The sequence below is a fragment of the Diceros bicornis genome, chromosome 25 (genome assembly GCF_020826845.1).
Source record: "Diceros bicornis minor isolate mBicDic1 chromosome 25, mDicBic1.mat.cur, whole genome shotgun sequence".
Lineage (NCBI taxonomy): Eukaryota > Metazoa > Chordata > Mammalia > Perissodactyla > Rhinocerotidae > Diceros > Diceros bicornis.
In genome coordinates this window covers 8,000,845-8,019,260 of record NC_080764.1, presented here as the reverse complement: position 1 = coordinate 8,019,260, position 18,416 = coordinate 8,000,845, and the positions used below count along the sequence as shown (strand labels likewise).

The window sequence follows — 18,416 nt, the reverse complement described above, 5'->3', positions numbered from 1 at the left end:
GAAATGCTGACACATGTCACAACATAGATGAACGTTGAGGAAATCATGCTAAGTGAATTAAGTCAGTCACAAAAAGACAAAGACGGTATGATTCCCGTTATAAGAGGTCCCTAGAGTAGTCAAATTCACAGAGATACAGAGTAGAACGGTGGTTTCCAGGGGCTATGGGGAGGGGGCCTGGGGAGTTATTGTCTAATGGGGACAAGGTTTCAGTTTTCTAAGATGAAAAGAGTTCTGGAGATGGGTGGAGTGATGGTTGCACAACAATATGAGAACTTAATAGCATTGAACTGTACACTCAAAAATGATTAAGAGGGCAAATTTTATGTTGTGTATATTTTCACACACACACACACACACACACACAGAAAAAGTAGATACTCAAACAAATACGACCATTTTGCTGTAGGAGCAAAAAACCAGGGACGTGGCCTGTGCAGTAAAAAGTTTACTCAGTAGCTCTGGGATTTTCCACCCTTGCACATCCCCCCAATAATGCCTGGCCCTTCACAACCTCCACGGAAACATCCCCTACGCCCTTGGGATGACCTGCCTGACAAGAACGTCTCTGTACTTGGGGCCTGGGGTCACACCACACAGTTTCTGCCAGCAATGTGATTTATGGCAGGGGCCTTGGGCCACACAGTTTGACCTTGAGAGGGGCTGGAGACTGAGTAACTGAGGTCAGCAGTATGACTCTCTCAGTAAAGTGACTGACCCCCAACAAAATCCCTGGACACCCAGACTCGGGTGAGCCTCCCTGGTGAGCAATACTCTCTGCGGAGTCACTCATCATTGCTGGGAGAACTGAGCACTGTCTGCAGGAATACTGTGGAGAGACAGCAGGAAGCTTGCGCTGGAAGTTCTTCCTGAACTCCACCTATGTGCCTTTGACCACTGCTAATTCTATGTGGATCATTTCTCTGGAAAGACTGTGACCGTGGGTGTAACAGCTTTTCTGACCCCTCTGAGGCCATGTAGTGAATCCGTGAAGCTGAGGGTGCTCACCCAGCCAGGGATCGGGCTGATTGCTATCAGAAGCCCATTCACACTCCTCCTGCTCCCTGACACCCAGGAGTCAAGACTTCTACATGGACTTAGTCACCAACCAGGGCAGCCAGTGCTGGGTCTCCATGGAAGACTAGGGGGTAAGCTGTCACCTTCTGAGCCTCACTATACCCATCTCTCAATGGGGTTAAATGACAGTTGAGGCTGGATCAGGGAGGGGTAGAGGCTGGCCTGGGGAGGCTGCTGAGGCCAAATCACTAGCTGTGCCTGGTCACGGGGCCAGAGTGGGACTAAAGCCAGGTTGGAGCCATCAGACTGTTTTATTGTACATCAGTGCTTCTCCAGGAGTGGGTTAGGCACTTGGTCAAGCCTCTAGCGGGGCACAGCACAGAGCTGGTAGGGGGATGGGGTCACCAGTATACCAGACACTCGGTGGTCGCTGGGGCGGGGCTGCTCAGTGGGCACCGAGAAGCTGAAGTGCTGCAGGAGGCAGGTGAAGAAGAGGAAGAGCTCCATGCGGGCCAGGGGCTCCCCGAGGCACGAGCGGCGGCCTGTGGGTGGGTGTGGGGGGTTGGTCCGTGAGCCTGTGGGCCTGGGCTCCATGCCTCCAAGACTCCCTCAGGAGGGGGCAGCGAGCCAGGCTCCCCACAGGCACCTGCTGAGAAGGGCATGAAGGCCTCCTGCTTGACGAAGCGGCCCTGGGCGTCCAGGAAGTGCTCGGGGTGGAAGCGGAAGGGCTTCTTCCAGACGGTCTCGTCCTTCAGCACCGATGACAGGTTGGTGAAAAGCCCCGTCCCCTGGCAGGAGATGCCTGGCATGGGTGGGGTCTAGGCTGAGGGGGTGCCTGAAACCCTGGCAGCAAACACACATGGGCCACACTCTCTGCCTGGCACACAGCTGGACACTTTCATGTCAGTCTCAGCCCAAGAGCTTCCCGCCACCACCCCTGTCCCCATGGGAGGGCCAAGAGAATAACCTCCCATAGGCACGCTCCGTGCCACCTGTCCTGGCATGCATGGCTGCTCCAACACACTGTGACACATTTTAGTTTGTCCTCCCGTACCCAGACTGCAGGCTCTACATGGACCTGGACCGCCCTGCCTCTGCTTCCTCCCCACACCCACCCAGGCTGGAGAGTTGGTGCCTGTGGAAATGAGGATTAGGTGGCTCGGGTTCCAGTCCTGGACACACCTAGCAATGGCCATGCTGAGGCCACCAGGGGGAAGGCAGAGCTGAGCTGGGGTGAGCAAGGTCGCTGCCTACCTTGGGGATGAGGAAGCCCTGTACTTCAATGTCGCGGGATGTCATGTGGGGCAAGCCCAGTGGGATGATGTCCCCAAAGCGCTGCACCTCATGGACCACGGCCATGGTGAAGGGCATGTGGGTCTGGTCCCCCATCTCTGGTCGCCGTGCCTGCCCTATCACCTCATCAATCTCCTGTTGGACACGGCCTGGACAGACAAGAGTCCCCACAGTGGTCAGAACCCAGGGCGCTGGACCCTGACCTCCTCCTGACGCTCGTGTAGGGGCTGTGCCCATGGGGAGGAGGAGGTCACTCGGACCCCTGAGCCAGGGCCCAGCCTCTGCTCAGAGCTCCTGATGGCCAACCAAGCTCAAGGCCCCAGCCTGTCCCTCTCCTCCCTGGCCCAGCCCACCAGGGCCCCAGGCGGAGCTCACGCTGCACATCCGGGTGCAGGATCATGAGCAGGAGGGCCCAGGCCAGTGTGGTCGAGGTGGTCACAATCCCGGCAAAGAACAGATCAGTCACCACCAGGCGCAGGTTCTCATCATTGAAGCTGCTCTCGGGGTTCCCCTTGGCCTGGGCCATGCAGAGATGGTGGGCTCAGGGGCAGAGGGAGGAAACCCCAAATGGCCTCCCACTCTGTACCCATTCAGCCCTGGTGCCTGATCACTGGGTGATACACAGGCCCCACCTTGTCCGGCTCCTCTCAAGGTCTGCCAACCCACAACCTCTGCCCTCGTCCATGGCAGCTCACCTTCTGCACCTCGTCCAGGAAGGCATCAGTCAGGTCTCGGGGAGGCTGGGCTGGGTCCCGGGTCATCCTGTTCTCAGCAACCAGCTCATCCACCAGGGCCATGAAGGCCCTCTGGGCAGGAAAAGCCTTGTCGACCAGCCCCGGGATGTGCAGGAGCACTGGTATGGCATGCACCACCTGTGCAGGCCACAGATGTGGGACCCTGGGTCCTCCCTGTGCTCAGGTCTTCACCTCCACCAATCAGGTCCCAGCTCCTCCCTGGGTGTCCCCACCATCAACCTCGTTCCTCCCCATGTTCCAACTACAACCTTCTCTCCTGGCCTTGTCCCGAATGTATAAACCTAAAATCTACATCTCATGGGTTCTGGTGGCTTCCAATGAAAGAGGTACACGTTCCTTAGCCCTCTCCAGGGGCCCGCTGACCCAACTCCCCTCTATCCAAATCCTCCTCCGTGGAGGCCCATTGTAGGCAGAGGTCTCCACCATGGGGCTTGCCCACAGGGCTCCTTGGGGCCCTCCTCCTCCGTACCTGGGGCAGAAAGCCAGAATTTTCCTTCAGTTGTTCATTTGCGAGGTCCAATAGCTTGAGGAAGCGCCGGTCGTTGTACTCGAAGCGGCGCCCAAAGGTGAGGGAGGCGATCACGTTGCCCACCGCTTTATTCAGCAGGGCGTTGGGGCTAAAGGGCCGTCCTGGGAGGGGTCGGTGCAGGTCAGGGGGTCGCCTCCATCTCCTCTTCCCAGCCTCCATCCCTGTCTCCCGTCCCTCAGCCCCGCACTCACCGGCCTGGTCTGCGAAGGCGGCGCAGAGGCACGAGGCCTCCTCGGTCACCCACTGCTCCAGGGACTTCTTGCCCATGCCGAAGTTGCGCAGGGTGGACACGCAGAAGCGCCGCTGCTCCCGCCAGGCGCGCCCATAGCGGGCAAAGAGGATCCCTGGGGGCGGGGCGGACGTGGTTGTGGCTCGGGTGAGCTCTGGCCCCGCCTCTGCGCGCACACCTTGCTTGTGGGCTCGCCCACCCAGCCGTCTATCCGGTGACATGCCCCGCCCTAGCCCTGCTCACACAGTCCCGCCCCTACATCCCCCACAGTATTCTTATTCTTTAAACCTTGCAGTCCCGCCCACTTTACACCTCCTTCCGGCTGGGGACAGATCCCAGCCTCTGCCCGCCCACATTGCTCGCCAGGTCTCCGCACTGGGGGCAGGTCTTGGCCCCACTCTTGGCTCTGGCCACCGAGATGTCTTTCCGTCCAGGGAAGGTTCCCGGCCCACGCCCTCCCCCGCCCACACTGACTCCGTCCTCCTCATTCCCGCCACCCAGACATCCCCTTCCTACTCGCAGTGGCCAGGCCTCGCCCACTTCCAGTAAGGCCCCGCCCTCCGCATCGCCTGCATCCACCTCCCCACCCTTAGCACAGGCTTCTTCCTCCACCTGCTGCTCCTTCAAATTCGCTGACTCCTCCCTGCTCTGCAGGTCCACCACCCTGCCTCCGCTTGGCCCTGCGGGTCTCGGGTCACTGCGGGCCAAGTCGCCGCTGGGCCGCAATCCTTCCCTCCTCCGCTTGCCTTGCGCGTGGGGTCCGAAGCCCAGGTGCTCAAAAACAGGCATAGGTGGGCGGTCGGCGGTGTCTTCGCTCTGATCCACCAGCGCCTCGCGCATGGCCGCCAGCCCGTTGATTACGACCACAGGCGTCCAAGCCAGCTGCAGGCTGAACACGTCCCCGAAGCGGCTCCGCAGCTGCAGGCCAAGAGTCCAGAGCATTCCACAAGTCTTACCCCACCCCAGGTTGCCTGACCCAGTCTCCTGGCTCTAGACCCTGGGGGGACCCCTGGGCCACCAACAGTGAGTGGGTGCAAGGACTTTATCTGGCCTTGTGACGCTGATGTCACATCCTCTATGGTTGAGGACCTCACGTTGGATCAGATCATCCAGCTGTGACTTCGCAGAGGTCATCAAGATGTCAGGAGGCCAAGTTAGCATCCCATTATACAGGTGAAGAAACTGAGGTTCAGAGTGGTGAGCAGTGAGGCTCAAGGTCTCACAGCAGCAAAAGATTTGAACCTGGTCACTGTCCCCTCTCAACCTCGATTTCCAGATGTCAATGGGGCTCATGACTGGACTCCCCTCCCCCAATCTAAAGTCATCTCTCCCTGATGTCCTCAGAAGGTACTCAGGATCAAAAACTTAAGCCCTGTCCCACTGGATCCCAAACCCACTGCCAAGTCTCATCCCCCACCAGGACTTTGTCTTCTCTGACCTTTGATTGGAAAATTCAAACTCTCCTCCAGGCCCTGCACAGATGCCCTCCCCCAGGAGGCCTCTCAAATCTGCCTCCACTTTTCCACACAGCTCCCTGTCCAGCCCGTGGCTTCACCACCACCCACTGTCTGCTGTTCAGTGGGTCCGCAGGCCCTCTGTTCCCCCTCACCCCCACCTTCCTTACCCGAGTAAAGCAGGAAAGCAAGTCATGGAAGTCCACCTGCAGCTGGTTGCCCAGTCCAGGCAGGGGCATGGGGCCTGGTGGGTAGCGTGGGGCCCAGCGTTGGCGTCGGTGCATCAGGTCCACCAGGAGCAGGAAGATGGCCACGGCCACGGCCAGGGGCCCCAGTGTCTCCCCAGTCAGTAGCCCCATGGCTGCCTTGGTGGGCACTGGGCTCCTCTGGACACACTGGCACCCCTCACCACACCAGGAACCTAGGACCAGGCCAGGCAGGGCACTCTCACCAACCCTGAGGGTATGACCAGCCTGGGTCTCTTTATAATAGGAGCTGAGACTGGCCTTTGCCCTCTACACTGAACCTACCTGTTGAGATGACTTTGCTACCACAGGGTGCAGGGAGGGGCCAGGGAAGTTCTGTTGCAGGTGTGGCACAGAATTCCTGTGCCTGCTGCCCTCTCCAGTTGCTTATTCTGGGTGGGGGGTAGAGAAAAGGGAAGTTCCCACCCCCAGCCTGACTCCCCACCATTTTACAGGTCCGAGGAAGAACCAGGGGTCTTCGGACTTGATCCTGCCCCCACCTGTCATATCAGGCTCACACTCCCTAATGTGGTCACAGCCTTATCCCCAGAACACATTCTTGCCTTCCCATGTCTCACCTGCCTCCTCCTGACTGACCTTCACCTCCCAGGTTTGTACTGGCACTCTCAGGGAGGGCACTAGGCTCAGAGGGATGAGGGGAGGGAGAGTGGGAGGAGGGATGAAGTTCTCCGTATCGCTCATTTCACACTAGTACACACAGACACAGATCACACACACATTCAGACACTGCCCACCTACTCACAGACTGACACACAGCACATGCACACACACCTTTACCCACACACAAAACCACATACACACACATTCATACATGTACCGCGTACACACACTAACACACACACACACACACACACGCAGACCCAGCACCAGGACCCCTGTTCCTAGTGGTTGCCTGGAGGTGACCTCCCCCTCCCCTTCCCTGGAGGCTACAGGCAGTGATGCTGAGGACCCTCACGGGGCTGGCGCCTGACTCAGTTTCCTCAGTTTCCACCTAGTTGTGGCTGACCCACCTTTGAATCAGGGTGGGAGGCAGCAGGGTTGTTCTCAGAGCTCCCTAGTGACACAACAACCAGTTAAAAGACCAGGAGACCCTTCCTAAGTGTGTTAAAAACCGGGCCTTTGATCTCCTAACTCTTGAGGCCACCCAGGTGATGAATCTCCTCGTGCCTGTGACCACTTTCCTGTCTTGGAGAAATGTGAGGTGGGCACTCGCCCCTGTTGACTGAGCTGCCAGGAAGCTCAGAGTACTAGGGTGCCTTAGCAGAGGATGTGACTCTGTCCCCAGAGGAGGGGGCCTGCTTCCTCCTCCTCATTGTCATTTATCCTTGAACATCAGCTGCTCAAACTCTTTCTAGAAGACAAGGGGATGGAAACAAAGTGGGGACAACATAATTTCTTTACACCCCAACAGGTCTGCTGAGGACCACAAGGAATGGATTCTCAGGCCTCCCCCTTTACTGGCCTCCTCCCTCTCCCTGGGCCAGGTCCCCCCTGCTCCAGCCCCATCCCTTCCACCCCTGACTCTGTGGTCCTTCAAGGAAAGATGCAAACCTCAGCATCACCCCACGCTGGGGCGTTCCACTGTCTGGCTGGAATTATGACTACCAGGCCCTCCCTGTTACTCAGCCTCTCACTCAGCCTCCACGCAGGGGAGGCAACACGCCGTGCCAGGGCAGGGTCGCTGCCCACTGGCCTCAGACTCTCCTCCTTCAACAAGTTAATGGGTGGTATTTGAGGCTGAGTTTTTAAATGAGTGAAACTGATGAGGACTCTGAGCCCAAAACCGACACATATGGGAAGGGGCAGGAGCCCAGAGGGTGGGGAAGGGGCATTTCCTGGGTAGGGGTCAGGCCCCCTCACCCAGCCCAGGGGTATGTGAAATAAGCTCTCATCCTGGAAACAGCTGGAGTATTCTCTCCCCCAGCCGAAGCAGGGCCTGCAGGAGGCACTCCCCACCCGTGTGTCCTGCAATTCTCTCCCTCTCTCACTCCCCCAACAGTAAGAGGACCAGCTTCTTCCCAGGGTGCCTCTGGACATCCCCCACTCAGAGATGGCCACTCAGACATGGCTTCCACGTGCCGTGGGCTCTTGGTATTGGTTTTCAAGATTTGCAATTCCTGCTTGACTGTGAAAGCTGCTCCTCCCCTTCTGAATTCCCACATCCCCACTCTCCTGCCAGACCTGGGGCCAGAGGGTGTAGGGTGCTGGGGCCCAATGGGCCTTCCTCGGTTTACCCGGCCTTCCCTGCATCTTGCCTTGCTCAGGCCTTGATTTCTGCTCCACCCCCGCTGGAAGGACCATGTGCTGGGTGCTGGGCTGTGCCCTCCCAGCCTGGCTGGAAGAGGATGGCGGGCCCCTCCTCCAAGGGGCTCATCACCAAGAGGAGGAGGGGGAAGACAGAGAGCTGATAGGCCCAGCTAGCAGTGCGGGGACTGCTTTGAGAGTGGTGGGGACACTACCTTAGGCTGGAGCGGGTCTTTCTGGGAAGACTTCCTGGAGGACTTTGGCTGGCCTGGCACTGCAAGCCAAGATTACCTGGCAATGGGACCAAAGGGGAACTGCAAAGTCCTGTGCAGGAGGGTGAGGAGCAGAGGGAGGGAGGCAGCTTTGCAAATCTGGCCGAGGACTGGGCTGGAGGCAGCTGGGGTCTCTGGTCCTCCAGGAGGCAGGAAGACTAGCTTGGAGGCCACTCAACAGACCAGGAGAGCAAGACTCATGGGCACGGTGGGGACTTTCCAGATCCAGCCTGTGGCCTCTCATTGCCCTCAGTTGAATGTCCTGTTCTGTGGGCAGCAACTCTACCCAGGACTGTCAGAGAATCAGGTGGTGTCAGCAGGGGGCAGGATGGTCCAAGTGTTGGTCACACAGTGGCCCTGGATAAAGTATCTTTATCCACCCTTTGTTTTGGATGTGTCAGGCCCTCCCAAGCAGTCACTCTAATGAGGATATGAAGGGCAGGGACAGACACGCCTGTAATTCAGGCAGACCCCCTCACCCCCAGCCCCGATACTAGGGGCGTGTTCTCCAGGACCAGGTGCCTTGAGGAAACCTCGTGAGTACAATGAGCACACAGTAAAATCGTCAGGCTGATGGCCTGCTGCAATCATTGTGCAATTGCAGCTTCCATTGAGCAGGGACTGGCGTGCCAGGCACTGCTGCTCACTCCACGTGTCCTCCCCACAGCCCTGTAGGGCAGGTGGCTTCAGGGTCCCCAAGGCATGGAGGAGACTGAGTCTCAGGGGACATGTCAGGAGGTCAAAGTCAAAGAGCAGCATTCGGGTCCATCTCAAAAGTCAGGCTCTGAGCTACTGCTCTACATGTAAGTTACTGAGATTTCTTATTTAGAAACACACTCAGCCCACTCGTGCTGGGCTTCTGCTCTGGTAAAGCCGCTGGAGTGGAGGGGTGAGCGTCCCCACGGACCGCGGGTGTCACAAGTGTTCACCGAGCAAGGACGGGTCCTCTAGACACTGTGGCCTGAGAGTTAGACTCCAGGGGTGACGTCAGCACGATGGCGGACCAGGAAGTGCCGGTCCCTGAGTCCCCAACGCATGCGGGGCAAACCCTAGGAGAGAGCTCTAGAAAGCAGGTAGGGAGCTGGAGCCCCAGCCGGTGACCTGGGAAAGTTGGTGGCATTTTGCTCGCCTTGCCCGCCCCCGCCTCCGCCCCCGCCCCCACCCCCACCCCCACACGCGGTGTGCAGCGCCCACGGAGGAAATCCCGCAATTCCCGCTCCTACCTGTGGACAGAAAGGAAGAGTGGAAGCTGCGTGCAGCTTGTGGGGCCGCGGGCCTGGCAGCCTCACCTGACTCGCAGTGCCGACCCGCCCAGCGCAGCGCTAGGATCCAGGTGGAGGCCCCGGCAGGGCGGCCGCGGCTGCAGTTCCGTACGCGGGCGCCGGGGGGCGCAGGAGGCAGCAGCCGAGGAGGGAACACGAGAGGGAGGGGGAGCTGGGCAGGGCCCGCCTGCCAGAGATGGTCCATGGGAATGGGCTTCCGCATTTACCCTCATGCTCACACGTGCAGACAGACACAGACACACAGACCCACCACACACACAAAGAAACACGACACAGAAATTTATTCACGCACAGAACCACCCACACTCAGACAAAACACACATTTCAACTCAACGTGCACAAATTCTCACACACACACCCAGTACCAAGTACCCTGGCTCTCAGCGAGGCCCCTGGATGTCTGGGCGGGACCTCTTCTGGTGGAGGCTGCGCCCTGCATGGCTCAGGGTCCTCACCTGGCCTGCAGCACAGCCCTGATTGCTAGGCGGTGGTGTAGGTGTGGCAAGTTTAAATCTGGGTGTCCGGGATTTAAAGTTACCCTGACTGGACAACTGGTGGAGCCCAGAGGCTCTTTCCCAAGCTTGTGACATCCGCCAGTCACTTCCTGAGGGATATTATCATCCCCCTGCTTTCTGGCCTTAATGGCCAGAAAGAAATCTGACTAGAAATATGATGTCAATGTTATTGACGACGGATCCTTTGTCCCTGATTGAGGAGCATTTCACATCTTTCTTGCTGCTTTCAAAGCAGGAAAGCAGCTCTCTTTGTCTTTTGATGGTTTTCTTGTGATGTCTGTAGGTGTAGGTCTCTGATTTTGTCCTACTTGGAGTTCACTGAGCTTCTTGGATGTATAGATTAATGTTTTTCATCAAATTTTGGGGGTATTCCATTTTCAATATTGCTTCAAATATTCCTTCTAGTCCTTTATCTCTCTCTTCTTCTCTTAGGACTCCCGTTAACATGTGTGTGGTATCCTTGATGGTGCCCCACAGGTTTCTGAATCTCTGCTCATTCTTCTTCATCCTTGTTTCTGTTCCTCAGCCTGGATCAGCTCAGCTGACTGTCCTCATGTTCACTGATTTTTCTTCTTCCTGTTCAAATCTGCTCTTGAGTTCCCTGCAGTGAACTTCCATATCTGTTATTATACTGTTCATATCCAGAATTTCTACCTAGGTCCTTTTTATGATTTCTATCTCATTTCACATATTCTTTATTGGTGAGAGATCATTTTCCTACTCTCCTTTAGTTCTTTAGACATGGTTTCTCTTAGTCCTGTGAACATACTGAATTAGCTGATATGCAGTCTTTGTCCAGCAACTCCACCATCAGGGACGGTTTCCATTGATGGCCTTTTTCCTGTGTATGGACCATCCTTTCTTCTTCCTTTGCATGTCATGTAATTTTTTGTTGAAAACTGGATATTTAAATAAGATACTGTGGCAACTCAGGAAATCAGATTCTCTTTGCTCCCCAGGGTTTGTTGTGGTGGTGGTTTGTTGCCATTGTAGTTGTTTCTTTGCTTAGTGATGTTTCTGAACTAAATCTAGAAAGTCTCTATTCCTTGTGTGTGGCCAATGCAGTCTCTACTCAGTTAGCTGGTGGTCAGCTAATGATTGGTTAGAGATTTCCTTAGATGTCTGGAACCAATCACTCTCCCAGTCTTTGCTGCACAGATGTGCTCTGGTGTGTGTGTGTGTGTGTGTGTGTGTGTGTGTGTGTGTGTGTTGTGACATATGTTCAACACTCAGCCAGACATTGAATTTAAAGTTTACAACTTTCCCTCAGCTTCCACTTCCTGTTTCCACAGAACCTTAAGGTCAGTCAGAGGTGAGAGCTAAGGGCTCCCCCAGATCTTTCCTGAGCATGCACATGGCTGCACACAGCCCTACACACATACATGGCCTCTTAGATTCCCAGGAATCAGTCAGAGCTTTTCAAAGCCCCTGTGGACACTTCATGCCCCAACCTCCTCTTTAACCTGTGTGGTTTGTTTATCATTTGCCCCAACTGTTATCCACTGCTCTGGCAGCTTTGGTTTTCAACAGTGGCCTCTGATTACCTTCAACAAACTCTCCTGAGAAAAGGCTGTTTGCATGAGGGGAGCTCTCACTTCACACAGACAGCCCTGCACACGGGGTCTTCTAGGGAACACTCAGCCAGGGAAATAGTGACAATTCTTTGGGAATGAAGCTTTGAAAATGTTCCCTGTCCTGTGCTCCCTCAGGAGGCTTCCCTAGGAGTGTGGGCGGTTCTTTTCAAGGCTACTGCTGAGCTGGACCGTGGAGGATAGGACCAGGGAAGTGGAAATGCCACAGAGTTTGCGGTTCATTCTGATATTCAGCCATCTGTCTTGAAAAAAAAAATGCTCCTGAGTAGCCATGAGCTCTTCATTTATTCCAAGACTTCTGAAAAAGTAACTGATCATTTTGTTAGTCTTTTCATTGGTCTTCTGGAGTGGCCAATTTTCAGAGATCTGCCATTTTTTGCTGATATCACTGCTCTCCTGAGGGGTGTTTATGAGATCTTAGATGTCTCAAATGTCTGCATACATACTTGACTAATAGTTCAGCTTGGTATAGAATTCTAGATTAGAAATAAATTTCCTGAAGAATTTTAAAGAAGTTTCTTGTTTTCTTCTACCTCGAGCATTGGTGTTGAGCTGACTGATGCTATTTGAATTCCTAACACAGAGTAGTTGTCTTCCTCCTTTATAACTCTGCAAGTCTTTAGGTTCTTGTTATGGTCACCCTGCAAAGGCAGGAGAGACCCTCCCACTCAAAATTTGATTAGTATGTGGACTCATGGCACCAAGAGGGTATGAGAAGCTTTACTATTTGAATCTGTGAGGTCTCTTGGCAGAGCAGGACTGGCCTCTCAGGCAGGTCCAAAATGGCTTGAGAGAGCCAGGAAAGGAGACTGGCCTCGATATTTACTGTGGTTTGATGATGCACTGTGTTGAGGGTTCGCTTGTGTGGGTAGGTGTTTAGTGGTGGGAAACTCTATTATAGAGCAAAGGAGAGAGAATCAGAGATTTATCACCAGCTGGTCCCAGTGTGGGGGACACGGCAAGAGAAAGAGGTGATGACTAAAAGGTGTCAGTGATCAAACACCAGAAAAATGGAGTCACAACCCTCAAAGTAGGGAAGAACCCCAATAGCCAGAGGCTCCGACCTTCCTGAATGAGCCTCCCCTGCGTCCTGCTGCCTTCCTGGTATTTAGGACCTTGAGGCCACTCCCCTTGGGTTTGAGGAATACCTAGCCGTTGATCAATGCTGACCTGCTCCCCTGGTATCTGGGGCTACCCTCGCCTTGGGAAACCTCCTTTTTTCAGAGGACCCAAGGGCATGCCTGCTTGTGCTTTTTAGAGGCCTCTGACGTGGAGAGCAAGGAGTAAAGGACCAGGGGTTGGGTCTCTGTTTTAATGGGGGAAAAGGGGTCGGACCAGTCAAAGAAATAGTGTCTTTCCTGCCCCGAGGACCACTCAGAGCAAATATCTAATAAGTAAGCAATGATTGTTTATTAATAGAGATATACAAAATTAGGATGAAACAGCTACAGTGAAAGAAAATCAGTAAAATATGAGAATACAAGGATGGGAAAATGAAAGTAACATCAAACCAGGTACTCAGAACATCCATGCCTTTTAGCTGGGGGAGTCCCAACAGGCTTCCCAGGGAAGGCTTTGGAACCTGAGGACTGAGGCTAGTTGTTAACCTGACACATCACTTCCTGGCCATCCCTGAGTTCCCCACCTATTGAGGTGTCATCGATGAAGTTCGGCAGAATTGATGGTGCTGGCTGAGCTGCTGGCCCATGGTGAAGTGGGTGGAGTCAGGCCTGGGATGTGGGCATCCAGGCCGAGTGAGTCCCTTGCAGTAACGGGTAAAGTCAGCAGGTTTGGAGTGTTCACATCCTGATCCTTGTAAAGCAGTGACTGACCCCTGACCAATTCCTGGGAGATGAACTTTAGCTTCTGGGAATATCCTGCTGGATAACCGTTCTTTATTTTCCTGGAGCCTCAGGCCACGCCAGATCATTCATGCTAACAATGTGACATATGGAGGGACCCTGCATCTCCCTGTGTCAGTCTGGCCTCTGGAGGGGCTGGAGACTTAGTCACTCCTGTCAGCCACACAGGTGCTCCATGCCTATGACACCAACCCAGTAAAATCCCTGGACACTGAGGCCCATTTGTGCTTCCCTGACTGGCAACATTCTGTGCCTGTGTCACTCATCATTGCCGGGGTATTAAGCACTGTTCTCTGCGTCTCCTGGAATGGGACAAATGGAAACCTGTGTTGTGATCTGCTATGTGTCTGTCTGTCTGTCCTATTTGTATTTTACCTTTACTGATTTTAATTTGTATCCTTTCACTGTAATAAACCATAGTTGCTATAGAGAGAATGCCTGTGTCTCCCCAAAATTCATGTTTAAACCTAATCCCCATGTGATGGGGATTTTGTTAGTGGGGCCATTGGGAGGTGATTAGGTCATGAGGATGGAGTCCTCATGTATAGGATTGGTGCCTCTGAAGAGAACACAGAGAGATCCCTTGATCCTTCTGCCAGCTCAAGACACAGTGAAAAGGTGACCGTCCATGCATCAGAAAGCGGGCCCTCACCAGACATCAAATCTGCCAGAGCCTTGATCTTGGACTTCCCAGACTCCAGAGCTGTGAGGGATAAATTTTTTATTTTGCTTTTTATAACCACTCATTCTAGGGTATTTTGCTCTAGCATCCCAAACAGACTAAGAGAATAACCAGAGAATAACAGACTAAGAGAATAACAGTATTTCTGAATTCTGTGAGTTGTCCACGAGTGCATTGACTCTAGGATATTCTTGGGGCCCCTCGACAAAGTTGGCTTCAAAAGTGGCATTCACTAGAATAACCCTGACTCTCTGGAATGTGCGGAAGGCACAGTTTTGGAAAAGGAAGACTAGGGGTGGGGGGTTGATGAACCTTCTTTCCTGAATGGTTTCTGCATCGCTTGTGGTGTGATGCTGCAGCTGCACTGTGGTCAGTTACTGGAGGTAAAAGTTACCTATGGAATTGGGAAATGATAGAGCTAACCTCCTAGGGGTTGGTTCAAGGAATATGTAAGGAAATGCAAAAAAACTCCATGGAACAGGCTATTGTACAAGCCAGTGGTTATTGCTATATGTAATTAGCTAAAATGGAAATAAAGGAGAGGGTGGGGAGATGTGCTGACACTGTACCAAGCTGGCATTTCCTCTGGTCCAAGTTATGGCCACTTCTGTCAGGGATGCTCCCAAAGGGGAAGATTATGCTGGCACAACAGAAGGCAACTCTATGACCTCTGGTCAACAAGAACTCCACTTGGTAGTCCAAGTGAGGGTAGGGCAACATCAGGAAACTACTGAAAAGTTTCCTTTACCCTGAGAAGGGGCATTATTCTTCCCCTCTTTTAAATGCCATGTGGAACTTTCCAAATGAAGCAGTTGATATACTACCTGTGCATGGAAATCATGCTGGAGTGACTTGATAGTGATCAGGATATCTGTCCACCACAACCTAGAAATCAACAACAGAAGGAGAACTGGAAAATTCACAAATATGTGGAAATCAAACAATGCATTCGTAAACAACCAATGGGTCAAAGAAGAAATCATAAGAGAAAGTAGGGTGTAGCTTGAGATGAATGAACACAACAGCACAATATACCCAAACTTACAGATTCCAGCAAAAGTCATGTTCAGAGGGAAGTCTATAACTGTAAATGCCTACATTAAAACAGATCACAAGTCAATTACCTAAGACTACACCTTAAAGAATTAGAAAAAGAACAGCAATGAAAATGCAAAGCCAGTAGAAAGAAGGAAATAATGTAGAGTATAGATAAATGAAATGGAGATCAGATAAATAATAGAGAAAATCAATTAAACCAAAAGTTGGTTCTTCTAAAAGATCAACAAAGCCGACAAACCTTTAGCTAAATGAACCAAGAAAAAAGAGAGAAGACTCAAATTATTAACAACAGAAATGAAAGCAGGGACATCACCACTGATTCTACAGAAAAAAGGAGCATTACAAGACTGTATTGTGAACAACTGTATGCCAACAATTGAATAACCTATTGATGAAATGGACAAATTCCTAGAAACAGAAAAGCTACGAAGACTGAATAACAAGCAAGTAGAGAATTTGAATAGACTTTTAATAATAAAGAGATTGAATAAGTAATCAAAAATCTCCTGATAAAGAAATGCCCTGGATCTGATGGCTTCACTGTTTAATTCTACCCAACATTTAAAGAAGAACTAACAGCAATCCTACTCAAGGTTTTCCAAAATATTGAAGAGGAAGGAACACATCCTAACTCATTCTAGGAGGCCAGCATTACCCTGATATTAAAGCCAGACAAAGGCAATACAAGAAAACTACAGAACAATATGCCTTACGAACACTGATGCAAAAGTCCTCAAGAAAACACTAGCAAACCAAATTGAGCAGCCTATTCAAGGATTATACAAGTGGGAAAGGATTATGAGCAGGTGGGGTTTATTAATGGAATTCAAGAATGATTCAACACATGGAAATTGATCAGTGTTATACAGCACATTAACAGAATGAAGGACAAAAACTACAGGATCATCTCAATTTATGCAGATAAAGCATTTGATAAAATTCAACACTCTTTCATGTTGAAAACACTCAACAATCTAGGAATAGAAGGAAACTACCTCAACATAACAAAAGCCATATATGAAAACCCACAGCAAATTGGATATTCAATGGTAAAAACGGAAAGATTTTCTTTAACTTCAGGAAAAAATAAAGGATGCCCACTTTTGCCACTTCCACTCAACATAGTACTGGAAGTTCTTGTGAGAGCAATTAGGAAAGAAAAGGAAATTAAAAGCATCCTAATTGCAAAATAAGAATTAACACCGTCTCTGTTTGCAGATGATATGATCTTGTGTGTAGAAAAAACTAAAGATTCCACAAAAAACCCTGTTAGAACTCATAAACAAATTCAGCAAAGTACCGAGAGACAAAATCAATGACAAAAATCAGCTGTATTTCTACACAATAACAATGAACAATCCGAAAATGAAATTAAGAAAATATTTTATTTACAATAGCATAGAAAAAATAAAACGTAGGAATTAACTTAACCAAGGAGATGAAAGACTTCTACCATGAAAACTACAAAACATTACTGAAAGAAATTAAAGAGGACACAAGAAAATTGAAAGTTATCCTAGGTTCATTGATTGGAAAGCAGTATTGTAAAAACATCAAAACTACTCAAAGGGATCTACAGATTTAATGCAATCCCTTTCAAAATACCAGTGGCTTTTTGCAGAAATGGAAAAATCAATCCTAAAATTCATATGGAATCTCAAGTGACCCCAAATACCCAAAAACAATCTTGACAAACAAGAATTAATCTCAGACTTCCTGATTTAAAAACTTACTCCGAGGCTACATTAATCAACACGCTGTGGTACTGGCATAAAGACAGAGATATAGACCAACAAAGAGAATAGAAGGCCCAGAAACAATCCCTCATATGGAGTCAAATGATTTTGACACGGGTGCCAAGACTATTCAAGAGGGAAAGGACAGTCTTTTCAATAAATGGTGCTGGGAAATCTGGATATCATCATGCAAAAGAATGAAGTCAGACCTTCACCTGGCGCCATATACAAAAATTATTTCAAAATGTAATGAAGACTCAAATGTAAGGGCTAAAACTAGAAAATTCTTAGAAGAAAACTAAGAAAATTCTTAGGCAAAACTTCTTAGAAGGCAGACAAATGGTACTCAACGTTGGATTTGGCAGTAATTTCTTGGGTATGACACCCAAAGTTTAGGTAACAAAAAGAAAATGTAGACAAGGTGGGCTTCATAAAAATTAAAAAATATTGCACGTCAAAAGATACTATCAACAGAGTAAAAAGCTAACTTGCAGAATGGGAGAAAAGATTTCAAATCATATAAAGTCATGTGTCACTTCATGACGGGGACATGTTTTGAGAAATGCATCATTAGGCGATTTCATCATTGTGAGAACATCATAGAGTGTATTACACACACCTAGATGGTATAGCCTACCACACACATAGGCTCTATGGTGCTAATCCTATGGGACCACTGTCATACATGAGGTCACTGTTGACCTACACGTTGTTATGTGGCACATGACTGTATCTGATAAGGGATTAATATCTAGAATATAGAAAGAATTCCTAAAACTCAAAAGCAACAATAGCAAAACACACAACTCAATTTTAAAATGGCCAAGGACTTGAATAGACATTTCAACCAAGAGATATACAAATGGACAATAAACACATGAAAAGATGCTGAACATCACTCAACATGAGGGAAATGCAAATCGAAACCACAATGAGGTACCATCTCACACCTATTAGAATGGCTACTATCATCAAAACAGAAAATAGCAAGTGTTGGCGAGGATGTGGAGAATCAGAACCCTTGTGCACTGCTGGTGAGAATGCAAGATGGTGCAGCTGCTGTGGAAAACAGTCTGATGCTTCTATATCCACAAATGAAAGCAGAGTCTCAAAGAGGTATTTGTACCCCATGATCATAGCAGCAGTGTTCACAAAAGCTGAAAGGTAGAAGCAACCCAAGTGCCCATCGATGGATGAAGGGATAGGCAAAATGTGGTCTATCCATACAATGGAGTATTATTCAGCTAAAAAAGGAAAGAAATGGTGATACACGATATAACGTGGATGAACTTTGAGGACATCATGCCAAGTGAAATAACTCAGTCACAAAAAGACAAACACCATATGATTCCCCTCATATGAAATACCCAGAGTAGTCACATTCAGGGGCTACAGGGTTGGGGGGGGCATGGGGAGTTATTGTCTAATGGGGACAGGGTTTCAGTTTTGTGAGATGAAAGAGTTCTGGAGATGGATGGGGTGATGCTTGCACAACAATATGAGAATGTAATAGCATTGAACTGTACCCTCAAAAATGATTAAGATGGCAAATTTTATAGTGGATTTCCACACACAGACACAAAATGTAGATAGTCAAACAAATATGACCATTTTGCTGTAGGAGCCAA

The 18,416-nt window shown here is 50.6% G+C and overlaps 1 protein-coding gene across 1 annotated transcript; it reads right to left on the bottom strand.

Moving 5' to 3' along the window:
- Positions 1-1,236: 1,236 nt before the first annotated feature.
- LOC131421549 (cytochrome P450 2D14-like) lies at positions 1,237-5,636 on the bottom strand. Its single transcript, XM_058568237.1, has 9 exons — positions 5,448-5,636; positions 4,570-4,741; positions 3,786-3,938; positions 3,535-3,695; positions 3,006-3,182; positions 2,686-2,827; positions 2,272-2,459; positions 1,664-1,805; positions 1,237-1,559 (listed from the first exon to the last, which is right to left on the bottom strand). The coding sequence occupies exons 1-9, from the start codon at positions 5,634-5,636 to the stop codon at positions 1,381-1,383; spliced, it is 1,503 nt and encodes a 500-aa protein (XP_058424220.1). The 3' UTR covers positions 1,237-1,380.
- Between the last annotated feature and the right edge of the window lie 12,780 nt (positions 5,637-18,416).

Bases quoted from the DNA above. Each gene is read 5' to 3' on its own strand.
- LOC131421549 (XM_058568237.1), bottom strand. From the start codon at position 5,636: ATGGGGCTACTGACTGGGGAGACACTGGGGCCCCTGGCCGTGGCCGTG. The intron at 3,183-3,534 runs GTACGGAGGAGG...TGGCCTGCACAG, and splicing joins ATTCTGGCTTTCTGCCCCAG to GTGGTGCATGCCATACCAGT. The intron at 1,560-1,663 runs GTGCCTGTGGGG...ACCCACCCACAG, and splicing joins CTTCATGCCCTTCTCAGCAG to GCCGCCGCTCGTGCCTCGGG.